This window comes from Thermobia domestica, chromosome 10 (genome assembly GCF_964235325.1).
Source record: "Thermobia domestica chromosome 10, izTheDome1.hap1.1, whole genome shotgun sequence".
Classification (NCBI taxonomy): Eukaryota; Metazoa; Arthropoda; class Insecta; order Zygentoma; family Lepismatidae; genus Thermobia; species Thermobia domestica.
Window position 1 is genome coordinate 108,399,396 of NC_137463.1, and position 23,680 is coordinate 108,423,075.

At 33.5% G+C, this 23,680-nt stretch overlaps 1 protein-coding gene across 1 annotated transcript in view; it reads right to left on the reverse strand.

Moving 5' to 3' along the window:
- LOC145662645 (solute carrier family 22 member 15-like) overlaps positions 1-23,680 on the reverse strand; it is an 87,822-nt gene that overhangs the window by 29,547 nt on the left and 34,595 nt on the right. Inside the window, exon 7 of the mRNA XM_081728427.1 lies at positions 7,280-7,414. Within this exon, the coding sequence (XP_081584553.1) occupies positions 7,280-7,414 (135 nt within the window). The remainder of the gene's footprint in view (positions 1-7,279; positions 7,415-23,680) is intronic.

The window sequence follows — 23,680 nt, forward strand, 5'->3', positions numbered from 1 at the left end:
TAATTCTTACAGACTAGTTGCTCTGACCAACTGAGTTACGCGAAAGAAGTCTGTTATATTAAGAGGCATGCTTTTCATTATCAAAACTGTTCGAAGTAATACGAACATGGCTTAAGAACAGAGACGGAACTGAATTACCACTCGATTGACCTTGAGGGCAAATCACCAAAGCGTAGCTATAAACGTAAGTTCAGCATGCATTTCTCTGGAGTTGTGTTCAGTATTCCTATCTGCCAGTCATGCTTGTTCGTAGGAGTAATATGTTACAAACCTGACCTTTCGATACAGCACAATAGCAAAAGAATAAAAGGGAAGGAATTCTTGCCCTTGTGAACGTTGGATACCACCATGTGCAATAAAACTGTCGCGTCTCCTTGAAGTGATATTTTATCGAAAATAACTCGTTTTCCTTTATATAGTCTATCCGAAGTTTTTGAGGGTTTCAAAATGAGGAAATGTTACTGACAAACAAGGACGCATTTAGGGGTGAGTCCAGGGGTCCGGACCCCCTCTGAAACCCCAACTTTTCTGTAAATTTAGCCTAATTTTGTGGATTATCTTTTAAAATTTTATTATAATTTATTCTAATATTGAATTCGGACCCCTCCCGAAATAAATTACTGCATACGTGTCTCTGACAATTTTCAATATATTCGTTAAATAATAAAGTAAAATAACTAAATTAGGAGCAAAAAGCTTTAATAATAATAATAATAATAATAATAATAATAATAATAATAATAATAATAATAATAATAATAATAATTGAAGCGAGCTTAACGAGTTTCAACCGTACGACTCAACCAACGTTTGGGTGCCTGTTCGTTCGTCTGCTCCTCTCATAAAAGAAATTTCATTTTAATGAAACTAGTAAGTGCCTTCTTTTAGCTCTGCAGAGTAACTATTGCTTGGAATATGAATCTGCAAAACATAACAGGTAAAATTAACCAAATGGTGCAAGTTTCCACTTATATATATAAAACAATTTTGCAATATCAACTACGTGAATCTTGTCCCATAAAGAAGCCGAAACCCCTACACCGAAGAGCCCTTCGAGATTTGATCATTGTCCACACGGACTGAAATTGTCATTTGAAGCCAAGACTTTAATATGAAGCCAATAATTTCTTTAAAATAGACGGAAAATTCGGAAGTTATAAGCATTTTCATATTTTTGCCTTTTCCCATAAGGGAGCCGTAGCCCCCTATACTGAAGAGCCCCCCCCCCCCCCGGAGATTTGATCATTGTCCACTCGGACTGAATTTGTTATTTGGAACCAACACTTTAATACGAAGCAAAATATTTCTTTAAAATAGACGAAAAATTCGAAAGTTATAAACATGTTAATAATTTTGCCTTTTCTCATAAGGGGCCGTATTAGCCTACACTGAAGAGCCCCACGAGATTTGATCATTGACCACTTGGACTGAAATTCTCATTTGAAACCAAAACTTTAATATGAAACCAAAAATTAAACTTTTACATCAATTTAAACTGACTGGGTTCCGGTTCCCCCCACTATTGTTTAGTTTAGTTAAGTGGTAATTTGTGACAGCTTCACATCATCAAAAGAATGTTTCACTTCCCCTCCCCTCCCCCAGGAGTTCGTGCTGGATCCACCACTGGAATCAATAGACACTCTTCCTATTCTTTTTGTCACCCTTGATTGTGTAGGGACTCCCTCGTATAAATAAAGAAGCGGTAATATTACAATCAAGGGGCGCTATATATTAGGTATTTTTTTAGTTACCTACCCCTAACCGCACAGGGCCATCTTTCGTAGAATAAAAAATATTACGTGATATTCCAATCATGAAAGGGGAGAGGATGCTGTAAATATATTTCTTATTCATTTTGTCTGTCCTGCTTATCAAAAATTACTTTCTGTTGGAAGGGTACTGAAATGAGAGGGGCAAAATAAAAAGTCGTACCCCCTCCTACATGGTTGCTCAAATAAGTACTAAAGAAAGCATTTTAAACTAAGATATTTAAGATTTAAACTAGGAAACTAAGATATCCTTACATTATGTAAGGATGGCATATTCAGGATTATTATTATTATTATTATTATTATTATTATTATTATTATTATTATTATTATTTGAATGTTTTTGGAGTACCGAAATTTTGTGAGACGAACAATGATATGTAGAGGTTTAAGATGGGTGGTCATAGAGGAGAAAAAACAGGATTTTTCTCTGTGACTCTCTAACGTAAAGATTATGTGCTGAAGGTAAGAAGCATCATCATTCTACAATAGGTTGCTTCTACGTAGAATATCAATTACTTGAGTTCTCCTCCTTGGGTCTACTTACCTTATGTAGTAAATTCAAAACAATTTCAATTCAATACAAATACATTGTAAAACTTTTCCGTAATTAAACATCTAGGGAAAATTAAACATTTAATAGGGACATCTGTTATCAAAATATCCAAACACGAAGACTATCTAGTGAGAAATATTGTGAAACTTTATAAAATTCTCCAAATTAGAATTAACATTTACTGGGAAACATTCGTTATGCGCCAGCGAGCATATGGTGAGCAGTGAGCACAGGGGAAATAATTACGAAACTGTTTGCAAACAAAATTAGGGACGCTAATGCAAGTGCGACAACGGCATTTTTTCTTTTTTTTGGTATCGTCATGAGTTTTACACATACGTTACAATTTGATTCTTTCCCACATAAAAAAATAAATAAAATAACCGTAGTGTAGTGATAAAAATGACAACGGCATTTCCATGGGATCGAACCCGCTACCTTCAGCATACAGACTCGTTGCTTTAACTAACTGAGCTATTTGCTTTTTACGTGAACTGAGCCTGTTCCGGTAAAGACGATATTTCATTACGATCGTCCTACCAATTCGTCCTTTTCCATAGATAATTTCCACTGTTTGCTCTATCTTTATGTTAATACTTAGCATATATTCATATATTTGGAGTTTGCAGATAATGCATATAATAAGACATACTAGAAATATTCGTTAAAAGTTTAGTTTGTAGATTTAATCCACATTTCTCTCAATGACATAGATGTCGCTGCTTCGTGTTGAAATGCAGAATTCCCTCGTGTTCTTGAAAATTTCCCACTTTAGCAGAGTTGGTAATTCTCGAGATTTCTGTCGATTTAATGTTTTTTGCTTCTAATTTCTTCATTTTAAGCTAATATCTAACACAAATATTAAAAACGGGTTTGTTATTAACCTGTTCTCCTGGGGAAACCTTCCGAAATTTCGAACATATAAAGAAAACGGAGATATTTTCAAAAAACTTCAAAATAAAGAGACGCGTCATTTATTTTGCTCATGGTAGTACATCGGATTTTTGATTTCGACCTATGTTGTCACTCAGCACGACATACTCTATCAGCGTGCTAAGTTTGGTTGAGATCGGCCAAACGGTCTAGGAGGAGTTCGCGGACAACCAAACGGCTAACCCGAGTATAAGAGCTTCGCTTCGCTCAGCTCAATAATAATAATAATAATAATAATAATAATAATAATAATAATAATAATAATAATAATAATAATAATAATAATAATAATAATAATAATGTGCGTGAAAAATCCATGGATAAATATCTTAAGGTTATTTGGGTAAATCTGCATTGAAATTTTGGAAAATATTGATATTTTATAAGAGAACTCTAAATTAGCAGTCTGTTAATGGATAAGTACAGAATAAGGAATATTTAGTGTTCTACGTATTCTAAAAGGCAAATGGAATACCTCGTGCACAATCATTGTCAGGTAACCTTAAAATTAACATTCTTTTTCCATAAAATATTGATTTACCTGAGCCGATACACACTTAGTGGGAATTGATCCGAGATCTTCGTATGGAAGGTGAAGACAAACAATGTTTACTTGTAAAAGAGTTTGGTATAGAGTTTTCTTTGTTCAGAATTACGTCACAGAAGCCATGAATATCATTTCTGTAACTTTTATAGCTTTCATTTATTACGTTAATGTCAGATTTTCTTTAAATGATTTTTTTATATGACTAATTGAAAGTTTTTAATTTGTTGGCAAAAATATGTATCCACTTATTGTGAAATCACCTTAACCACTTTCAATGTCACTTCCAAAAGTGTTTTCTACAAATACCTCATTTATTCTTTCTTCAGATTTGGGAACCAAAGTCGACTGAGCAAGAGAAACATGAGAAACTGTAAGATCAATAAGGTCATGCAATGAACGAGTATCACGGCAGTTGGAAAAATGTAGACCTGAGGTATAGTCGACGGATGCCTCGGATGCCCAAAATAAACGTTACTAAAGATTTGTTTCGATTGACAGCATACACAAAAAATTGAGAAAAATAACAGGAAGCTTTCACTACAATTATTCTACCGAAAATCATGTTAATTAGTGTACTATAGAGTTTGGAAAATGGATCAAGATGGCCATGGATCGACAACAATGAGGTACAGAGCGATATAGCATGACGACACACAGATTATTGATACAACACAAAGCCTTCATTTTCATGGTTTCAACGAGGAATATGGAGATTCGAGAGGTGTCGAAAAAGTGCCACGTAACAGTGTTTCGTACCCATATAACTTTTCTTCTTCTTATAGGAAGAGAAAAACTAGAACCAGAGAGGCCTCGAACCACCAACAATAGACTATCATAATTTAGTTTGATGACAAAACCAACAAAGTCTTTACTGACACTATTTTACCCGAAGAGAGATGGAGCTGGGGAAGGGGATGAACGACCCGGGCCCACAACAATGGATTTTATCAATATTAAAATATAATTTAGATGGAAGACATATTCGGAACATGGAGAAAGAACACCGTGGTTTGACTGTGACTATTCTACCACGGAGCATGGTAATTGAATAGATGTGGGAATCGACGTAGAGGCGTAGAAGTTACCCGAATCAACAACAGGGGAGGGAGGGAGAGAGAGAGAGAGAGAGAGAGAGGAGAGAGAGAGAGAGAGAGAAAACATCAAAGGACAAATTCTACTACGGATTATGGCCAGACAGGATCCGGACGGAGCCAGAAAAGGAAAAAACACGTATATTTACATCTGGAAATAACATGGCAACAGCATAAAGGCAAGAGTATGTAGGTATGAATTGCGAGAAGAATAAAGTGGAATGCTGATTCATAAATTAATTTATGATAATCATTGATTACCTTAGAAATTTCTGAAAGTTTTGAAATAATATTTGTATAATTCAGTTATTTATTCAATTTTAATATAGTAAAGACAATTTATAAAGAAATATGTATCCTGTTTAATAGTAACTGTGCATTATAGTGTGACCAAAAAAAAAAAAATATATTGTAAGAGGAACATGAACGCTTCCCCAAAATAAATTTTCAGAAATTAATTTTAGCGAATTCAAAATCTATTTTCTACAAGAAAGTTGTAGAAACCCTTCAACTACAATGGAAACGAAAGAAACTATATATAGGTAAAACATGCATGAGCATCAAAATTAACGTAACTGTATTGAATGATAATACTCTCCATGCAAGTAAATGAAGTTTTAATGTAACTTCAAAATATGAATTGTAACTGTATTTACCTATTTGAATTATTACTAAAGAGAGGCAAAGTATGTAGAGAACAATTAGAAAACATGAAAATCAATAGTCCAAAACATGATAAACTATGAAATTTTGGTTATATACCTTCTAAAAGATTACCTCTATGTATATATTACCTTACATTTATGTTACTTATTCACTAACCTTGTATAAAACATCAGGGGTAGTTAACATCATTATTCCAACAATAAAAGTTTAGGATTAACAGTATATTATGTTGGTGCGAATGAAATGTCTGAGAGAAATTAATTTCAGCAACATAACAGAAGAATGGACTAAGGTCACACGACTAACGCACAAACTTAGTACAAGTCCAGCAAACAGGGTGTGTTCCTCAGACAAGGAGACATGCGTTGTTGAACAGAGTCATACGAAAATCTACCATGGAAAATACACAACTGAAATGATTTTCGTTTATAAATTCAAACTGAGACATTCTGTACAGCACACAGAAAAAATACAGGGCAAAAATGGCAAATGAACAAACTATTAGCTGTTGGTTTCTCAAAAGTTCATTCCGGTGACACACCATTGCAAAATGAGCCGTGTAGGCACCGATCAACATGTTCGGATGAGGTTCTCAGGAACATAGTGGAGGCGGACCCTCGGAAAAGTGTTCGTGCCATTCCCGACGGGTTAGGCACACACCACACCACAAGCTCCGTGCAATCGTTGAAGTGAAAAAATTGAACTCATGGCTGCCACATGAGTTGACATCGGTCACCATGAATCGCCCTCTGGAGGTGTGCATTTCTCTGAGTAGGGAATATTCGAGAAAGCTTCCTGCATCCGATTACTACTTTTCATGAAAAATGGATCTGCTACAAAAATTGTAAACTGTCAGGACAGTGCTTTGATCTTGGTCGAAGTCTACGACAGTTTCCAAAACACCTAGATGATGTTATTAAGGTGAGCTATAGTAAGAGTTGATCCATCATGTCTTTCTCAGTTGAGACGAAACCTCACTGCGAATCGTTACAGTGCTTCATCCAATAAAATGCACAGCTACTATTCCCTCAAGTCTCCAGAAATGTTTCAGAGATATGATGACAAGTACGGCAATGCAATCGCTCAAAGGACGTTGCAGAATCTCCACTGTATTCTACTGAAGTCTCTCCTCAGACTAGCATCTCTTTTGGCATCTCAAGGTTCCTGTTTTGACAATGTAAATTCTACTAAGAGCATACTGGTAAAAATTAAATTTGATATGTAGAATATACGTCAAAATATACTTTTGTCGCACATTATACGGAAGTTTCAAAAAGTATCCGACCTCTGACTGACAAAAATGTGACTGCTCGCTTGGAGGCCTGAAATGCTAATTTCTAAGCAATCTCCTTGAGAATGCAGACAATTCTTCTATCCTCCTACCATTGTCACAAACATTTGTGAAAGACATCTGGAGTATAACTGTGCGATCGCGTTCCGCGTATGTTTAGTGACTCAAATTGGTCCCTTCTATACAATCATGAAAACAATCATGGTGCGAAAATAATCAAAAATCAGGAGGAGCCAATGATGCGAGAATAGGGAAGATGGGAGGAGACTGACGGAGACAAATAGCCTTGATGCTGACGTCCCCATTATACCTCATTCAATCGATTTCTAAGGGAAGTACACCAATCTGTGTAGTGGATGTTACAAAATAAAGGAAAAACTATTAACAGAGTTCTATTAACAAATTTTAAGATACTTCTGTAATTACCTTTGTAATAAATAGATTGTTATAAAATAAGCTGGTATTTCAATAAGGCCACTTAATGCTGTTGATACATATCTGTTATCTCCTAAGGCACTTGCCGCCATAGTAAGGCCATAGTACACTGCGCTATTAACGAACCTAAAAGAAAACAAAAGAATATAAAATTACACATTTGAAAATTAAATTGTAAGAGAGAGTAATACTAAAAATAAATTTTACAATACCGAAATCGCAATTTACTTTCTTATATTCAACTTCCAAGATGCCTGCATTTAATTAAATTTTAATTGCATATATGCAGAGATTTCGTCTTCTAGTATTATTCACGATTTTTATATGGTAAAAAAAGTGCTCACGAAACTGTCAAACAGAAAAAAAATTGAAAACTACGAAACTTCTTTAACACAAAATTAACATCTTTGACTTTTCCACACTTCGCAAATAACAATTGAATCATACAATAAATAAACTAATAAATAAATAAAAGTTTTAACATATGAGCAAAATATGAAATTCACTTTTAATAAATGTAATTTTCGAAAATATACATCGTATTTATCATTATTAACTGTTCTTAACTATAATTACACTGGATCAGACACTAGTTTAATCATAAGCATTTAGAATTTATTGCAATCCAATTCACAATGTTTTGACAATGTAAATTCTACTAAGAGCATATTGGTAAAAATTATATTTGATGTAAATAAAAAAGGCCCTTATAAGAACCAAAAATGGCGGAACCTGATTAGTTGGAAAGTGAACACGGAGACTTACAGGATTGGCTGAAGGCCTCAGCAAGTAGAATAAAACCTTTTCATAACAATGAATATATGTATGTATGTATGTATATATGTATGTATTTTCATTTATGTTCGATAGTGTCTGAAGAAGGATATCCGAAACCGTTACATATTATAATTTAAAATACAATGGTTTTAAGCTTTGGTCAGTGTTTCTTTTGTTAAAATAATCAAAGCCATGGATAGTCTTGCTATGTGTAGAACATAAGTCAAAATATATTTTTGACGCACGTTATACGAAAGTTTCAAAAAGTATAATCCGACCTCTGACTGAGAAAAATATGACTGCTCGCTTGGAGGCCTGAAATGCTAACTTCTAAGTAATCTTCTTGAAATTACAAACAATTCTTCCATCGTCCTGCCATTGTTACAAACATTTCTGAAAGACATCTGGAGTCTAACTGGAGTATAAGAATATGAAACATGACTAACCTAAAGAATGTTATATTTGGCCAAGAGCCTGAATCGCTTTAATACGAATTTCGAGGAAACATCCTGTAAAGATGAAATGTACCAGATCAGTGATTACCAGGGCCCGGATTTTGTTGACCTAAAATTTTCTAAAAAGTGACCTATAAAATGACCCTAAAATTCACAAAAGTTGACCTTAAAACTTGCAGTTTTTTAAACGTTTATTTCATTAAAACATTGACATTTTTTGAATATTTATTGGATTTTAATTACCATTTCTCACTCATTTTCAAAAGTTTTGTTTTAGTTAGTTGCAGTCCATTGATCATTTGTGTCTTTGATTTAAAAAAGCATTAATATTAAAACTAAACTGACCAATTTAGTAAATAGCTTAGCATTTCATATTTGAATGACAGATATATAGGTCTATATCCAGTTAAGCAACATATAAACATTTTATGAGTTGTGATACAACAAACTAACTCAGGAACGGTGTAATCGTCAGAAAATTTAGCTCATACCTTATTCAGCATTGCAGTAGATAACTATAAATATTGTTACGATTTTATTGAATTAGCAGCCTTAATTATATACGGAGCAGCATCTGTTACAAAAACAACATGGCCATGTTGGACACCTTCAGGCCAAAGTAGGGATATCGATTTATCGAAAAGTCTACATATTGTAAAATGGTTGACAGATTCCAACACTTCACCAGTTAGCAAAAATATTTTGCTAGGTTCGTCGGCGTTCATTGCCCCAACAATAATATTGACTATATAGCGTCCCTTCAATTCACTAGTCTGTCTATAGAAACAAAAATTATCTGAGTCCAAAGTTCTCTCTTATTTTTCTTATTGTGTCCTCTTTACACTTTGGCATGTATTTTTTCCTCAGATTTGTTTCGTCTGGAATCGAACGACCTGTATGACGTTCCAGGAAATCCCGCAATTTCACATTGTTGAGTTTTCAAAGAGGAATATTTGAAGACACAAAAACTTCACACAACTCTTGACAACTGAGGATTTGCCTTTACTATTCAAAGCACTTTCCACAAGTAACAACTGCGGACACTTGGTTCTATGTTTGTTTTCAACTGCGCGTAAATGTTTTTCGCTTCTGGTATGCTTTTGTAAAGTGTCTCTTTTCTCTGCTGCCACTTTTACTTCACATGCCTTGCAAAACAATATTGTACTGTCAGTACTAAAAACATCCTCACCAAATTCGGAAACAATCTGTCTTAAATGAGAAATTGTAGATGGTTTAGGCCTCAGCATTCTACATACTGAAACTATCAATTCACTCTCGAGTTGAAACTAGGAAGTACACTTAAAGAATTAAAGTTCGCAAGTGTAGATTGTATACACCAGAATAATAGATAAAAACCCTATTTAAAACCTTTGAACGTCTTCTAATCTATTTTTAGTTATTCACGTAGTCGTATCCTTTGTGGTAAACAACCAGAATCATCTGCTTTGGCCACTTACGAACCCCCAGCCCTCGTCAACCAGCTAAAGCTTAGTATTCACTAACTTGTTAGGAATGCAGTTTTTCCACCCCAATAATCAGGAAGCAGGAAAAAAGATCATTTAACTTCTTGTTTTTAAATTCGTAAACAGTTTTCATTTTAAGATTTCCTTATGTAGAAGAAAAAGAATAAAAAGACCATAAGTGACCTAAAAGTTACCTTAAAAGATTAAAAATTGACCTGAAACTTGAAAACGGCAAAAAGTGACCAAAAGTTGACCCTAAAAAAAATATTTTTAGAACCAAGAGTTGATGAATAATGTTTTTATTTGAACTTGCCTTGTCCTATGCGTAACAGAAAAAAGTTGACTTGTCAACAAGATCCGGGCCCTGGTTATTACGTTGTCCAGAAACTGTTCAACGGAGAAATGACTGTTCTGTATACAGTTTTCACTTGGTTAATTAAGTTTACTGTAGTTACCTCCAACTGGATGCTCTCTGACGTCAACTTACTGCTCCCACTCTCAGTAAACTAAGAGGAAAGAACGAGGAGCAAATAGGAAAAAGACAGCGGTGACAGTCAAACCAACATCAGTGGTTTTGCAGATACATTCGTAGATCCGTGATTATTCATATACTGCCAACACTTGTTTATTCCTTCTCTCTTCCTCTCCCCTCCTCTGCTCTACCCATTTCCTACTGAGCTTTCTCAAACCGATCGCCTAAGTCATACACCACTGGACAATAAAAATGACTGGTGTAGTAGTTTTCACCTGCGTATCATCAAACTTCTGGCAAAATTTGATGAAATTTGCGGTCCATATCTCTCCGTCACTTTGCGACTAACAAAAATAGTAAATGACGGGCATTCACTACGCTAACTTGGTAGTGACTACTAATTACTAGGACTCTTTCAGGTTGCGTAAAAGAATTCACATATGCACATGAAATTCCTAAACCTTTCCATCAGAGATTATCCTTTGTGCTTCATTTGTTTGTAGTGTACCACTACAGTTGGTAATTTTTTTACAGGACTGTACCTAGTGTAATTTTTTATATTTCATCTTTCGGGAAATTCTTTTGCGTATATATTCTTTTGTGTCTAAATTAACATGTCAACTCGAATTATCCCATCAGAAAGCTACTTTTGGGAAATAATCTTTTCATTTACACCTAAATTACTTTATATTTCATAATTATATGCCGCTTCTCAATATACAACTTAAATCAGCAAAAGAATTGCGGCTCTGACGTCATACTCGAATATAGTCCCTCATTGGGTATCATTTTTTCGAATCTCAGACCAATATCAATTTTTACCAGGTATCTAAACTTCCCCCCACCTCCCTTCAATAGTCCATCTCTAATTTCAGATCTAGTTATAACTAGTTTTGTCCAAATTTCATTTGCTTTTATTCCACCCGCCCTGAATACCCTATTCTGATTGGAGGATACCTTCCACCTTGTCTGTTTTCGGCGGACTGATTCTGCTTTTTACATTCAACACCTACAGTGATCAGAAGTGCGTTTTTCCCTGCAGTAATTTGTAAGGAGATGGGAGTTTGCTGTTGAATATGTAAGGTAACATATAGACTAATCAATTTCTAAAGCCACAAGGATCAGATAGACGCAAATATGGACTAGCATTTCAGCAGAAATAATGCAGGAGTGAAATCTTCAAATTTAGTGACAGGACCCCTTTGGTAGATTCCGCCATATTGCTCTAGACCGGGGAGGATGATATGAACGAATAATTTGAGCCCCTTATTTCCGATAATTAGTGAACTTATTTGGAAGAAATATATACGGCCTGTCTACATTAGTTTCAGTTTATATCGGTAGTGTAAATTTTTCCTTATTATTATTCAGTATAAGTGTAGTAGAGTAGGTTTTCGAAATGTCACATAAGGCCACGAATATGCAAGTGTAAAACAGTTTCGGGGGGACCTATTTTTCTTCCCAAATTTAAATTCCCTCCAGTGTCATGAATTAATAAGCAGTGGTAGTTAGGACCTTTCCCCCCCTTCAGGGGGAAAAAGGGGCCCCTCCCATATTCTAAACTACCTGCCCTTCAGGCAATTAATATTTGTAAACATGTAATTTCAGATTTTGCTAGGTCGGTTTTGACCTGGATATACCCTTCCTCTCTTTCCCTACAGTACAATAGAGCCGTTACAGAGTAATCTCAAATGGTAAAAAATGTTGATAGTAAAAATTAATATATGAAGTGTGCATGTCACTAATGTTTTGGTTAAGTTATGAATTTAGTAGTTGAATGTGTGTAATAATTAGTATTATGTATGATGAATAAGTGGGTATGAATGTGTGATGAGAAACTAAGGACAGTGTATTTTGGTTGTTACAATGAGTTCAATTTATTGAATATAATTAAAATATATAGTTCCGTATCATTAATCTAAACGCAAGGCCAATGTTTACATATTCAGTTGTTTGCTCATGTTTACAACGTCATAGCGGTAGAATACCGTAACTAATCATCTGGTTCGTGTGACGTCATCGCACAACTTAGTGAATTAGAATGGTAGGTTTTGGCCCTTTATTTTGAAATTATAAGCATCGAATGTAGTTTCTATTCAAAATAAATACATATTCGTAGAGAACAGTCTTTCCCCCTTTCTGTCATAAAAATTGCAACGTTCGGTTCCAATTATCTGATGAAATATCCAAAAGAATAAAGAACACCTATTTTACTAAATAATATAAATTCACATGTTGCTTTCTGTCAACTTTTCATTATAAAACTCGCTTTTCTATAACTACAGAAGAGGCCATTGTTGACCTTATCAAATCAGAAATAGAATAATCCTTAATATCTATACTCTCAGTAAACGTATTTACAATTTTGTTTAAAATAGCGAAGTAAATATAACCTGGAACGAGTGAAGAGGTTCGTAGTTCGAAAAAATGTCTCAGTTGGGAGTCTAAGAGTAGGGATTTTAGTAGTTTTATTGTATATTGTGTAATGTAATGTATGAGTGGCCTGGGTAAAAATAAAGAATAAGGTGTCCATAATATAGTGCGTCGGTTGATTAAATGAAATAAATATATGAATAAGTGTAGTAATATAATAATAATATATATGATTATAATGAAAAGTGAATAAGTTGAGGAGACACCTAAGTGAAAATGCATTAGTCCAGTGTTCGTTACGTATGTATTAATAATATGAATACAGTTAATGATACCCTACCCTTCGACTCTTAACCTCATACGTTTGTTCGATCTAATTGGTGGAATGATTATGTGGAAGTTGAAGTTATGTTTACTTCGTGATCATGCTACTTTATAGTTTAGTCAATATCCTACTATCTGAGAGTGGAAAGCAACATCATATAAACATCAGTCCCAGATATTCGCGGAATTATTACAAACAAACCTAAAAGTTAGACCACCAAGATTTATAATTTGATCAGTGGCATTTTCCATATCCATTTACTGTTGATGATTTTTTTTTCGTCGCATCGGTTACATCGTTTCTGTACAATGTTCACAGAGTAAATAGACCGAACAGAAATCCAATTCTACTGAAATAACCTCAAAATTATTCAAGTTCTCGTACCCGAGATGTCGAATCCCTTTTCCCTTGTAGTCTATCTTTTCTTTTCTTAGTTTTGAAAACTAGAAAGTTATAGAAATTAATGACACCTTCAAGGCTTAGCGAACCTTGCGAACGGGTACGCCACTGGTGAGATTTTGGCAGGAAAATCACCAGTACGAAATTAATTTTATTTATTTTTTTTATTTTGGCAACTTATAAGTTAGGGACTTCTTAGCTATCCCTCTTACTATAGTTTCATTACTGTTCTGACTTCTTAGTTTCTGAGAAGGTTGGATGAGTTTTTTTTTTTCTTAGAAATTTCCAAATTATGATCCATCCTAGCTTTCCGGGAGATCCCGGGGCTTCCCAGAATTCAACCGGATTACAGCGAGTAGTGAAATTCCCTTAAAGCCATTGTCTTTGTGGAAATTTCATTCAGGACACAGACTAGTTGTAGCCTGGGAAGTATATGTTGAGTCTATGTATTTGATTAGACCACCCTTTTCGGCGTACATGAAGATTTTGGCTATGAGTCGTTAAATATTGAAATCCGACCACTCATCGGTGTAGTGGGTAGTACTTTTGTTTTCTTCTACTTTTCTTGCTGTCATTACTTCATCTTGTCTCTCTCTCTTAGTCTTCGAGTTTTTTTTTGTTTTTTTTTTAATTTTTGAACCTCCCCCCCCCCCCTCAGTTTCTGAAGCTCATAAGTATATATAATCAACTATACTACTGATTTTGACAGAATGTACTAACTGAGACTTCGAAAGGTATAATTCGTGGAGGTACTCCGTATTCTAAAACAACATCGAACCGTTTATTGTAATTTTCAATCGATTACAGAAGTGACTGCTGGGAGGGTACATTATCGTTTCTGATTTTCAATAGTTTGATTATTTTCTGCTGATTAGCCAATACTCTAAGTGGTTGCCGATTATAATTTCGTTTCAATTGACTTTATTTTTGCATGTAGTGTACATTTTTGTAGTTTGGGCCCACTAATTTTAACAATCTTTGATTTTTTTTTCTTCTTTGTACATGCATGTGTATATATGTCCATCTTGCCTGTTATGTTACGTTCCTGCATAATTTGTTCTGAATACATACATACTATCTATTAACATTGGAATATTAAATATCATTCTATACGCGGATACTAATGAAAATTTTATTTTGTAGGGATTTCTTGTAAAGTTTGCAACCTATTTGGAAAAAATGTGTTTTGTCAGGGTCATGTGAGCCAAAGAGAGAAATGTGAATGTTTAGTGAATATTGACATGAATATATATGTATATGAAATATATTTATCGACGATAATATTATTATTGATTTTTAAGTAATAATGAATATAATAAGTAGTTATATGGAATATATTAATGAATATATTTAGTATGGGCTCGGTATCTACCCTTGACGTCTTAGGTTGCCATAGTTTTTGGACACCCGATATTAATGTAGTTTGCTGTGGATTGCCGCGTTATGTAGAATTGATAATCTGTTGTAAACATATTAATATGCATGTGTGTTTTGACTAATCTCACTTTAAATTGAATCTGCATGTAACTGAAATTCAAATGGCAGGTCGTAGCTAATTTTTTTTTTTTTAACTTCGATTCGGTGATATTATAGTTTTCTTTCCTGTGACTTACGAACTTCGAAATTCTGAAACAGTGTGCCCCAAATCCTCCCGGTACGTCTCAAAAGTGAAACTATTGAATGTTCCCAGTGTGTGCGTATCTCCACGAACTTCACGGAATAAATTTGTTTTGGTGCTACAAAATGTTGACATGAATTACCTGATATGTTAAATTAGTATGAGGGACCCAGGATTGGCCCGAGGACTTAGTTCATTAAAATAGTTTGCCTTGAAAGATATGATCCCTATGTTTGGGGATGAGAAGTTGAACTTCGAAATTTAGTGATCTTAACATTTATATGATAAAAATAAAAATATGAACTGAAAGTTTCGTATAATAGACGTCGAGTGATGCAATAATATATATATATATATATATATATATATATATATATATATATATATATATATATATATATATAGATAGATAGATAGATAGATAGATAGATAGATATAGATATATATATATATATATAGATATATATAGATATATATATATAGATAGATAGATAGATAGAGACCACGGAAGATAAATATGGACGCTTTGATTAGTGCAAGTGAGTCTCGTTACATAAATTAAAGTTAGTTATTTGAGACAGGACTCAAATGTTGAACCAATTTGGCTTAAAAAGAACCAAACTCATCGAAGGTTATTTTTTTTTGAACATTTTTTTTTAATTACACAACGTTGTAGAATGGTCAACAAAAGATTTTTTTTTAATTTTTCATTCATTTCACGAAAATTTAAGTATGTTGACACCCTATTGTCAATACTTGTAGTATCATTATGTTTTTTTTTTTTTATTCATTCTTCTTTTACTTTCAATGTATTTAAATTCATTGATATGTGAGCATATAATGTAGTATTCCAGACTATCCTATCTATGTGAATATTGATGGCAATTTTTTTTTCTCTAACCTATGTACTTATTACCCTCCTGTGTTCTGCTAAATTATTTTTTTTTTATAGATGTAATAAACTGTTTTGTGAATTGTAGTTAGGTTAGTTTAATTTAAATATACAAATCCTATACGCTGTCCTGTATGAGTGTGTGTGGCTGGACATTAGATTTAGTTTGAATTGAAATATTTGTGTTTACCTATATGTAGACTTGCTGATTAATGGTAGTCAGTGGCTGCAATTCATTACTAATACATACTGATGAAAACACTGATTCTATCTGAAATGGCTCTATGAGAGGAGCGAAGAGAACAAGAGAAGCCGGAACTAACCATTGTTTATTAATATTTTGGAATATTGAATCTCCAGAGACCAATTAAATATGCGTTTTTTTTCCTGCGACCAGTTTAACAGTACAATCGATCTCAGAATTTAAACCTCAAGTGTTGAATTAACATCGAACAGTTTTGAAATGATAATATAAACTTTCTCATTGATTTTCGGCGCTAGCCTGGGGTGACCCCAAAAAATGTGGTCATCTTGGTGTTAGGTCCGGTGTGTGTGTGAGTTGACATGTGGCTATTTCGACCATCGAATACCAAATCATTACTGAATAATCCTTAAAACCGATTTCAATTCGACAACTCTTAACTTCCTTTTACCATATCCCCTAAATTAACCAATAACAGATTTCCTCTTTCCTCCATCTTCTTACTCTCCCTCTTTTCCTTCTTCCTGTCTTCTTCACCTCGTTCTTCTTCTTTTCAAAAATAAAAACTGAAAAAGGGGGTCGTGACTGGGAACTCAAGTTAAAATAAACACGGTCATATATTTATAAACATTTTATTTCTCTTCGGAAGTCCGATAATAAGAGTTCTTTTATTTAGATGAAATCTAGAATACTCTAAATTAATAAGATAATGATATATCATCCCCACAAGGGGTGAAAGATTCCCACTCATGACTTGATCTTGGGTTTACATTCTATCCATATACACTATGCAGTACATACACTACAATATACCACTTTTTTTCTTTTTCATGTTGTCACAGGAAAAATAAATTTGTATACTATAAGAATAGACATATACTAAATATTACGTTTTTGGAGTCTGTTAACATATCGCTACTGAAGCTAGAGGCACAGTTCATGATGATGATATTGACAACTGTTAAATAAATAGACATGGCATGATGTAAAGGGTTGAAAATTATACTTATTAGAAGCTGATTAATCTTGAAGAAATATGTACACACTAGAACTCTTTATCAAACATGACTTGTATAGTAGTAACAAATAGTTAAATCCTAAGTCGCGATATGTTCGCATTGCATTCTGGGAGATAATTCAAACTGGTCACACTGATCAATGAAAGTTCTTCCGTTTCACTACAAGAATAGTAACGCTTTAAATTATTGCTGGGGTATTAACATAAGGGTGTGGCTTAGTATGATTTCACTAGAAAAGGAAAAATACTGTAATCCGATAATAACAGTGAAGCATATTAATGTATAACTACATTGGAATTTGATACCAGTCACTATTTAATTTTATTTATAGCCTTTCTGATACCAGTGGGCTACCGTTCAAAACTATTTGAACAACCCTCATTTAGAGACAATAGTAACTTAACCTCAAATATGAAATAGGAAAGCTTCAGATTAGTTTCGATCAATATTTTTAATGCAAGCATACCATACGTTCTAGATTTTGTATTTTTCAAAGTAAACTTTTGTTTGCTTTCCAGGCTTTAAGCACTCTCTTTATCAACTTGTTAGAGAGTTGGAGAGGGATTTTCTGCCATTTTTTTAAATGTGCTCCAGAAATCGTTAAATTCTTTATGGCATGCTAAAGAATAGCCGCTGAAGTCATCTGTGTATACGGCTCCAGTTTGGAGAAATTGTTTCAATGCTGGAAATATATATTAACACTATTCGTTTGTCTTTTTTTAAAAGTCACACAAACTGATTTCGTTTTGTGTTAAAACAGCCCAAATCTGGATTCCAATAAGTAATACTTTCTCCCATTGACTAACGGATTAATAGATTTATCTTCTTGCCCACTAAGTTCTTTTATTATATTATATTATATTATTATTATTATTATTATTATTATTATTATTATTGAATTGAGTTGATTTTGAGTTTAACGTCCCTTTCAGCAGCAAGGCTATATGAGACGAGTCCTACTGATTAACGTGGAATGCGAACCACATGAACTCCCGCCGGGAATCGAACCCGGGTCTTCCACGCCAAAGGCTCGTACGCTAACCGCTTAGCAACGAAAGAGCTTTCTTCTTCTTCTTCATTATTATTATTATTATTATTATTATTATTATTATTATTATTATTATTATTATTATTATTATTATTATTATTATTATTATTATTAATTTATTTATTTATTTTATTTATCTATAGACATCCTTCAGTAATGAAGTTCAACACATTCTCTATGGTTAAATATTTTAAGTAGTTTCTTTGAAATACTAACACTGACGGATTATTTCTAAACTTAAATACCGATATCATAATGGGTGCTTTTTGGAGAAGTCACAATTGCTATCGATTTCAGAACAGTTTCAAATGAATGCTGTTTGCTTTCGCTACATATTACGTGATAGAACTTCAATCATACGTACAAAGTGCCAACTGCAACTTTTTCTTTTTTTCAGTTGAAACAACCAGTTATTAATGTTGATATTTCAGCCACTGAGCAAATCACACCGTTAGCCTTCTATTTTATGATAGGTATTTAAGCGCATAGACCTGTGATGCTCAACACCATCTAAAGAGCTAGAGAAAAAAGTGTACACATAACACGAGTATGAACAGTCGTGATGCACGCGACCGAAGACCTGTATAGTAAACAAGGTATTTCTATCACAGTATTGTGAGCTGTGATAGTGTTTAGAAAGAAATTTAAGCAATTCGGAAGATCCTTCTTCCATCTTCTGCTTATAACCAATTCGAAGAGGATTCATAACATGGGGGAGAAATGTGGATAGAAAAAAAAAATAGTTAAAATGCTTAAAAGTGTGAAGCACAAGTCTTCTGTCAAAAATGTCAGTGTAATAAAATCCATACGTCAAACAAAAAAGGAAAAGTGTTCGAAATCGTAAAAAAGCAGAGATGATATGGTATGTTATGATTTTGACTAGACATACCGGCTATCTAAATGTTGAAAAGCAGTGAGAGTATGGTGTCTACAAGATTGCATTTCTATTTACATAATTACTGAAAATCATTGGAGAGCTTCTCTGCAGTTATAGCGGGGGGAAACGCGGAGAAACTTTGCTATCTAGCTAATAACTTTAAAAAAAAAAAAAAAAAAAAAAAAAAAAAAAAAAAACTACGTTGTATTAGAGAGAATTATGAAAGAAAATTATCAAAAACCGAATTTTATCTTAATTTCCTACAGTAAAACTCCCGGATCCCCAACTAGACTCAGGAATATTTCAAATCCCCGGAAGATCCGCCCCAACAGCAGACAACTTCTAAATCAATCCATGCTCAAAACACATTAATATGCATTGAGACAAAAAGACATACACATACATAAGAAACAATTCAATATGGCACATCAAAATATGAAATACATGAATTTCTTTGAAGACACCTCATTTTAAAAGCAAAAGGTAGAGAAAAGATAACAAAAATGTCGGTGTTGTCGGTGTTATCGACTTAGAAATTATTTCTACATAAATAAAATCTTTTTACGTGCGAAGCTATTCGTCAATTACTATGTATAAAAATGAATTTATTAAAGGTATTGAGCATCTACTCTCCAGTGACGGTATGTTTTGATCACTAAAAACCAGTGGCGGTATTGGCATAACACCGCATACCGTCTCACTTCGAGCACTCAAAAGGAATATTTGTACCACAATACTTGAGTACATTCGCACATTGAAATCTTGCAACAGTTGTCCGGATTGGCAGCACATCTTAAAGACTAAGCAACAGCATTGCGGAATCAGGTTTGATAAAGAAAGAAAAGAACAGCAACTGAACGAAGGCTAAAGAATCCTATTAGATTCATAAAGGAGAAATAAATATGATTTGGAGCAGTCTTTTTATTACATATTTCCGCCGTCTGGAATGCAGGAGAAAAATAGTGAACAGTGACGAGTGAGTGACCATTTGCATGTGTTTATTTTTGACAGAAGACTTGTACTTCACATTTTTAAATCCTTTTAACCATTTTTTACTTATTCACATTTTCCCCCCATGTTTTGAATCCTCTTCGAGTTGGATCTAAGCTGAAGATGAAAGAAGGATCTTCCGAACGTGCCACTTAGAATTACACATTAGAATTTTTTTTTTTTTTTTTTTTTTTTTTTTTTTTTTTTTTACACTATCCTTTTACTTATATTTCTTTATAAGATTGTTCGTATTTAGTTAATAGAACATCTCTTGAAGTATTATTATAGATTATCGTTTATATTAAGTTCTAAACGAAGTACTCAAAGGCTACATTTGTTCGATGTCTTATTGTTAAAATTAGAATAAGGCACATTCTAGCTTTGGAACTACCTATGATTTAAATAAAATAATCTGATCAAAGTAAACACTTACTATTACTAATCTGGGTTTCAGTTTCGACAATGTATCATTATCAGAAACATTATCAAGTAAGATTTCTGAAGTCAATGATATATTGTTGGTTAGATTTTAATTCTAATTAAATTATCAATAATGTTGAAATAATTTCGCACAGTGCTGTATATTCAATTGAAGTTGAACGTCCATTTTCAGCACCGAGGCTGTGAGAAAGGTAGACCTATAATTCTAACACGGGATTCGAATCACACTTCTAGCGGGAGGCTAATATTTGTAACATTTGTCTTTTTCTTGACAAATAATTTGTCTAGAATGGAAATGAGACAACTGATCTACTTGGATCATTTAAGATATGTATCATTATGGGACAGCAATGAGATCAATTTTAAGTCCTCCCGAATATAAGAACATACCTATTCAGGCATCTTCCCTATTCGTCCTTTTGTTATTGAATAACTACAACTGAAGTCCTGTGACGGGGTTTTTTATGTAAATTTCTTCCAGTTTCAACAAAAAAGTTGGAATATTACTCCCGAAGTCAGGATCAGTCACTCATTCATTCAAGATGGCATACATAACTAACTACAATAAATATGATTATTATTTACAAATATGATAAACGATAAGATTTTTCTGTTCGAACACTGCAACAATTATTAGAATCGCTTAGTAACAGGATGTTTAAAAAAACAGAAGTCAGCTGGTTCGAATTAAAAGAAATTTGAATCATGATGTAAAATTTACAAAGTCAGAAGTCATTACTCTGAGAACTGTATAACTCAATTGTAGAAACAAATATGTATTCAAACATGATACTTAGTCATACTTACAACGGTGATCATTATAAGTCCCTTAAGACTGAAAAAGAAAAAATGTAATACACTATGTGAAACGTATTTGAGTTATTAATTAAATAAAATTCATTTAGATAAGAGATTTTACTTTAGTATCATTGTTGTTTCTATTTAATGTCATCATGTATCACAAATTTTCATGTAAGTTATTACTTTTAGTAGAAAAAAAAGTATGTAGTACTATTTGTAAGATTTTCTAGTTCAAGATTCAACACTAAAAGAATCGCCCCACAAAGAAAAGAATTTTATATTAAAATCTAAATAAGATGTCTATACAATAAACTGACATTAACCCTTTTAAAATCGCTGTATCAACGTATGCAATACGGAGAGACGTTATTTGACTTGTAATCACATATAATTCATTCCACTGTGTGTTAAGAAACTATTTATACACATAAGATTACAGGCTACCATACACATATCACTAGTTGAAATGCCAGAGGGAAAGAATCGATTTATAGGAACCAAGAAGTCCCGGTCCAACGAGTCCCTTTTTACTCTTTGTGCATTATAGAATTCACATTTACAGACGATCCGGTGTGTTAAAAAATCGGCTGTTTCCTCTTTAATATCTATATGAAATTACAACCGTCATCGGTGCTCAATATATGGACACAGGGATTGTCCAAGCACAGCAGGGTTCTATGATACAACCCACTTGGTCCGAGTGGAGAGCACTGACCTCTGTAGAGAGAGTGGCTGTTCTGGGAAGCGGAATGGGTGGCATAATGGTTAAGGCATCGGCACGGTATGCCGGAGATCCCGGTCCAGTCAGCCACTTTTTCACTCTTTGTGCGTTATAGAGTTCATTTATTTTAATTCCGAATTTATGACAACAAATAATCTCGAGATACCCATGTTGAAAAGCTCTGCACTAAGGGTACGCCCATTAATCAAAGTGACATGATAACAATCCAGCTTGCAGTATGCTATGTTCCAAAATTTGTTTTGAACAGATTGTCCTTTTTCCCGTAATGCGATCACAAACAAAAGATAAGGTAGATTTTAACGTGGCGAAAAAATATAGAAAATCCCCTCCCCCTACTTCAATTAAGAAATTTCAAAAACACTGGGACACTTTTACGCTTATTTCTAATGAGTTTATATAATGAGTTTCATATGCCTTGCTTGAAGATCTCGTGAGACTACTTTCCGCATAAATTTTGATTCCTGAATGTTCACCTTAGAAACGCCCTTGAATTGAAGTGACATAATAAAATAGGTAATAACTAAGCAATAATAGATAATAGTTATTACCTAGCTTGAATAGGTAATAACTAAGTTCTAAAATTCATTTCAAACTGTTTAGTTGTTTTCCCATGATGCAATCATAATAATGTCTCTTTCAATGTGAAGAAATTTTATACAAATAATGCCCCCACTCCTCCTTAAGAAGAATTTTCAAAAACGCTGGTATACGTGTCTGTTTATTTGCAATGAGAAGTTTGTGTGACGACTTTCATCTTTCTATTTTGACGGGTTCACGATATATATATATATTTTCTTTCTTACATAAATTACTCAAGCCTCAGGACATGCATTTTAACCAAATTGACACCATAAAAACAAAGTTCGAGATTTGACACTTTCCCGTGATTCGATTACCCACATCAAATTCATTTTTATATATTAGATGACATATCTCCTCTTTCCTTCTTTCTTTCTTTCTCTCTCTCTCGTCATATTTTCAACAAAAATTAACGGTTTTGGTTCGTAAACCTCTGTATGTTCATATCTACTAACAGTAGGTCACAAACTTGGCAAATGACCTAGGACACACTGAATTTTTCACGGTACTTTTTGTGGACTTACCTAATCAGGGCTCCAAAACTCTTCTTTAAAAAAAAAATCAGGAAAATGGCGGAACTTTTTCTCGTATTTTTCCGAATTTATAAATTGTGGCAAGTGTGTGTGGCATCATTTTCAAGACAATGATGTATGAACCAATAATCTGAAATAATTAGGGTAGGAACACAGGTTTTTTTTTCTTCTTCTTCTTCAAAAGATCCAACATATTTCAGACAAAAATTTTCTTTAATTCTGCACTACAGTTTTGATTTAAAAGTTTATTTTATCTTTGTACCCATATTTCAATAATTCGAACATACGTCTTAAGGGAAAAGTGTGATTTTTTTTAAGTATCCTTCGTGGACACTGGATTCCGTTTGAGAAGCTTAAATAGGTTCCCGGAAAATAATTTTCTTGAA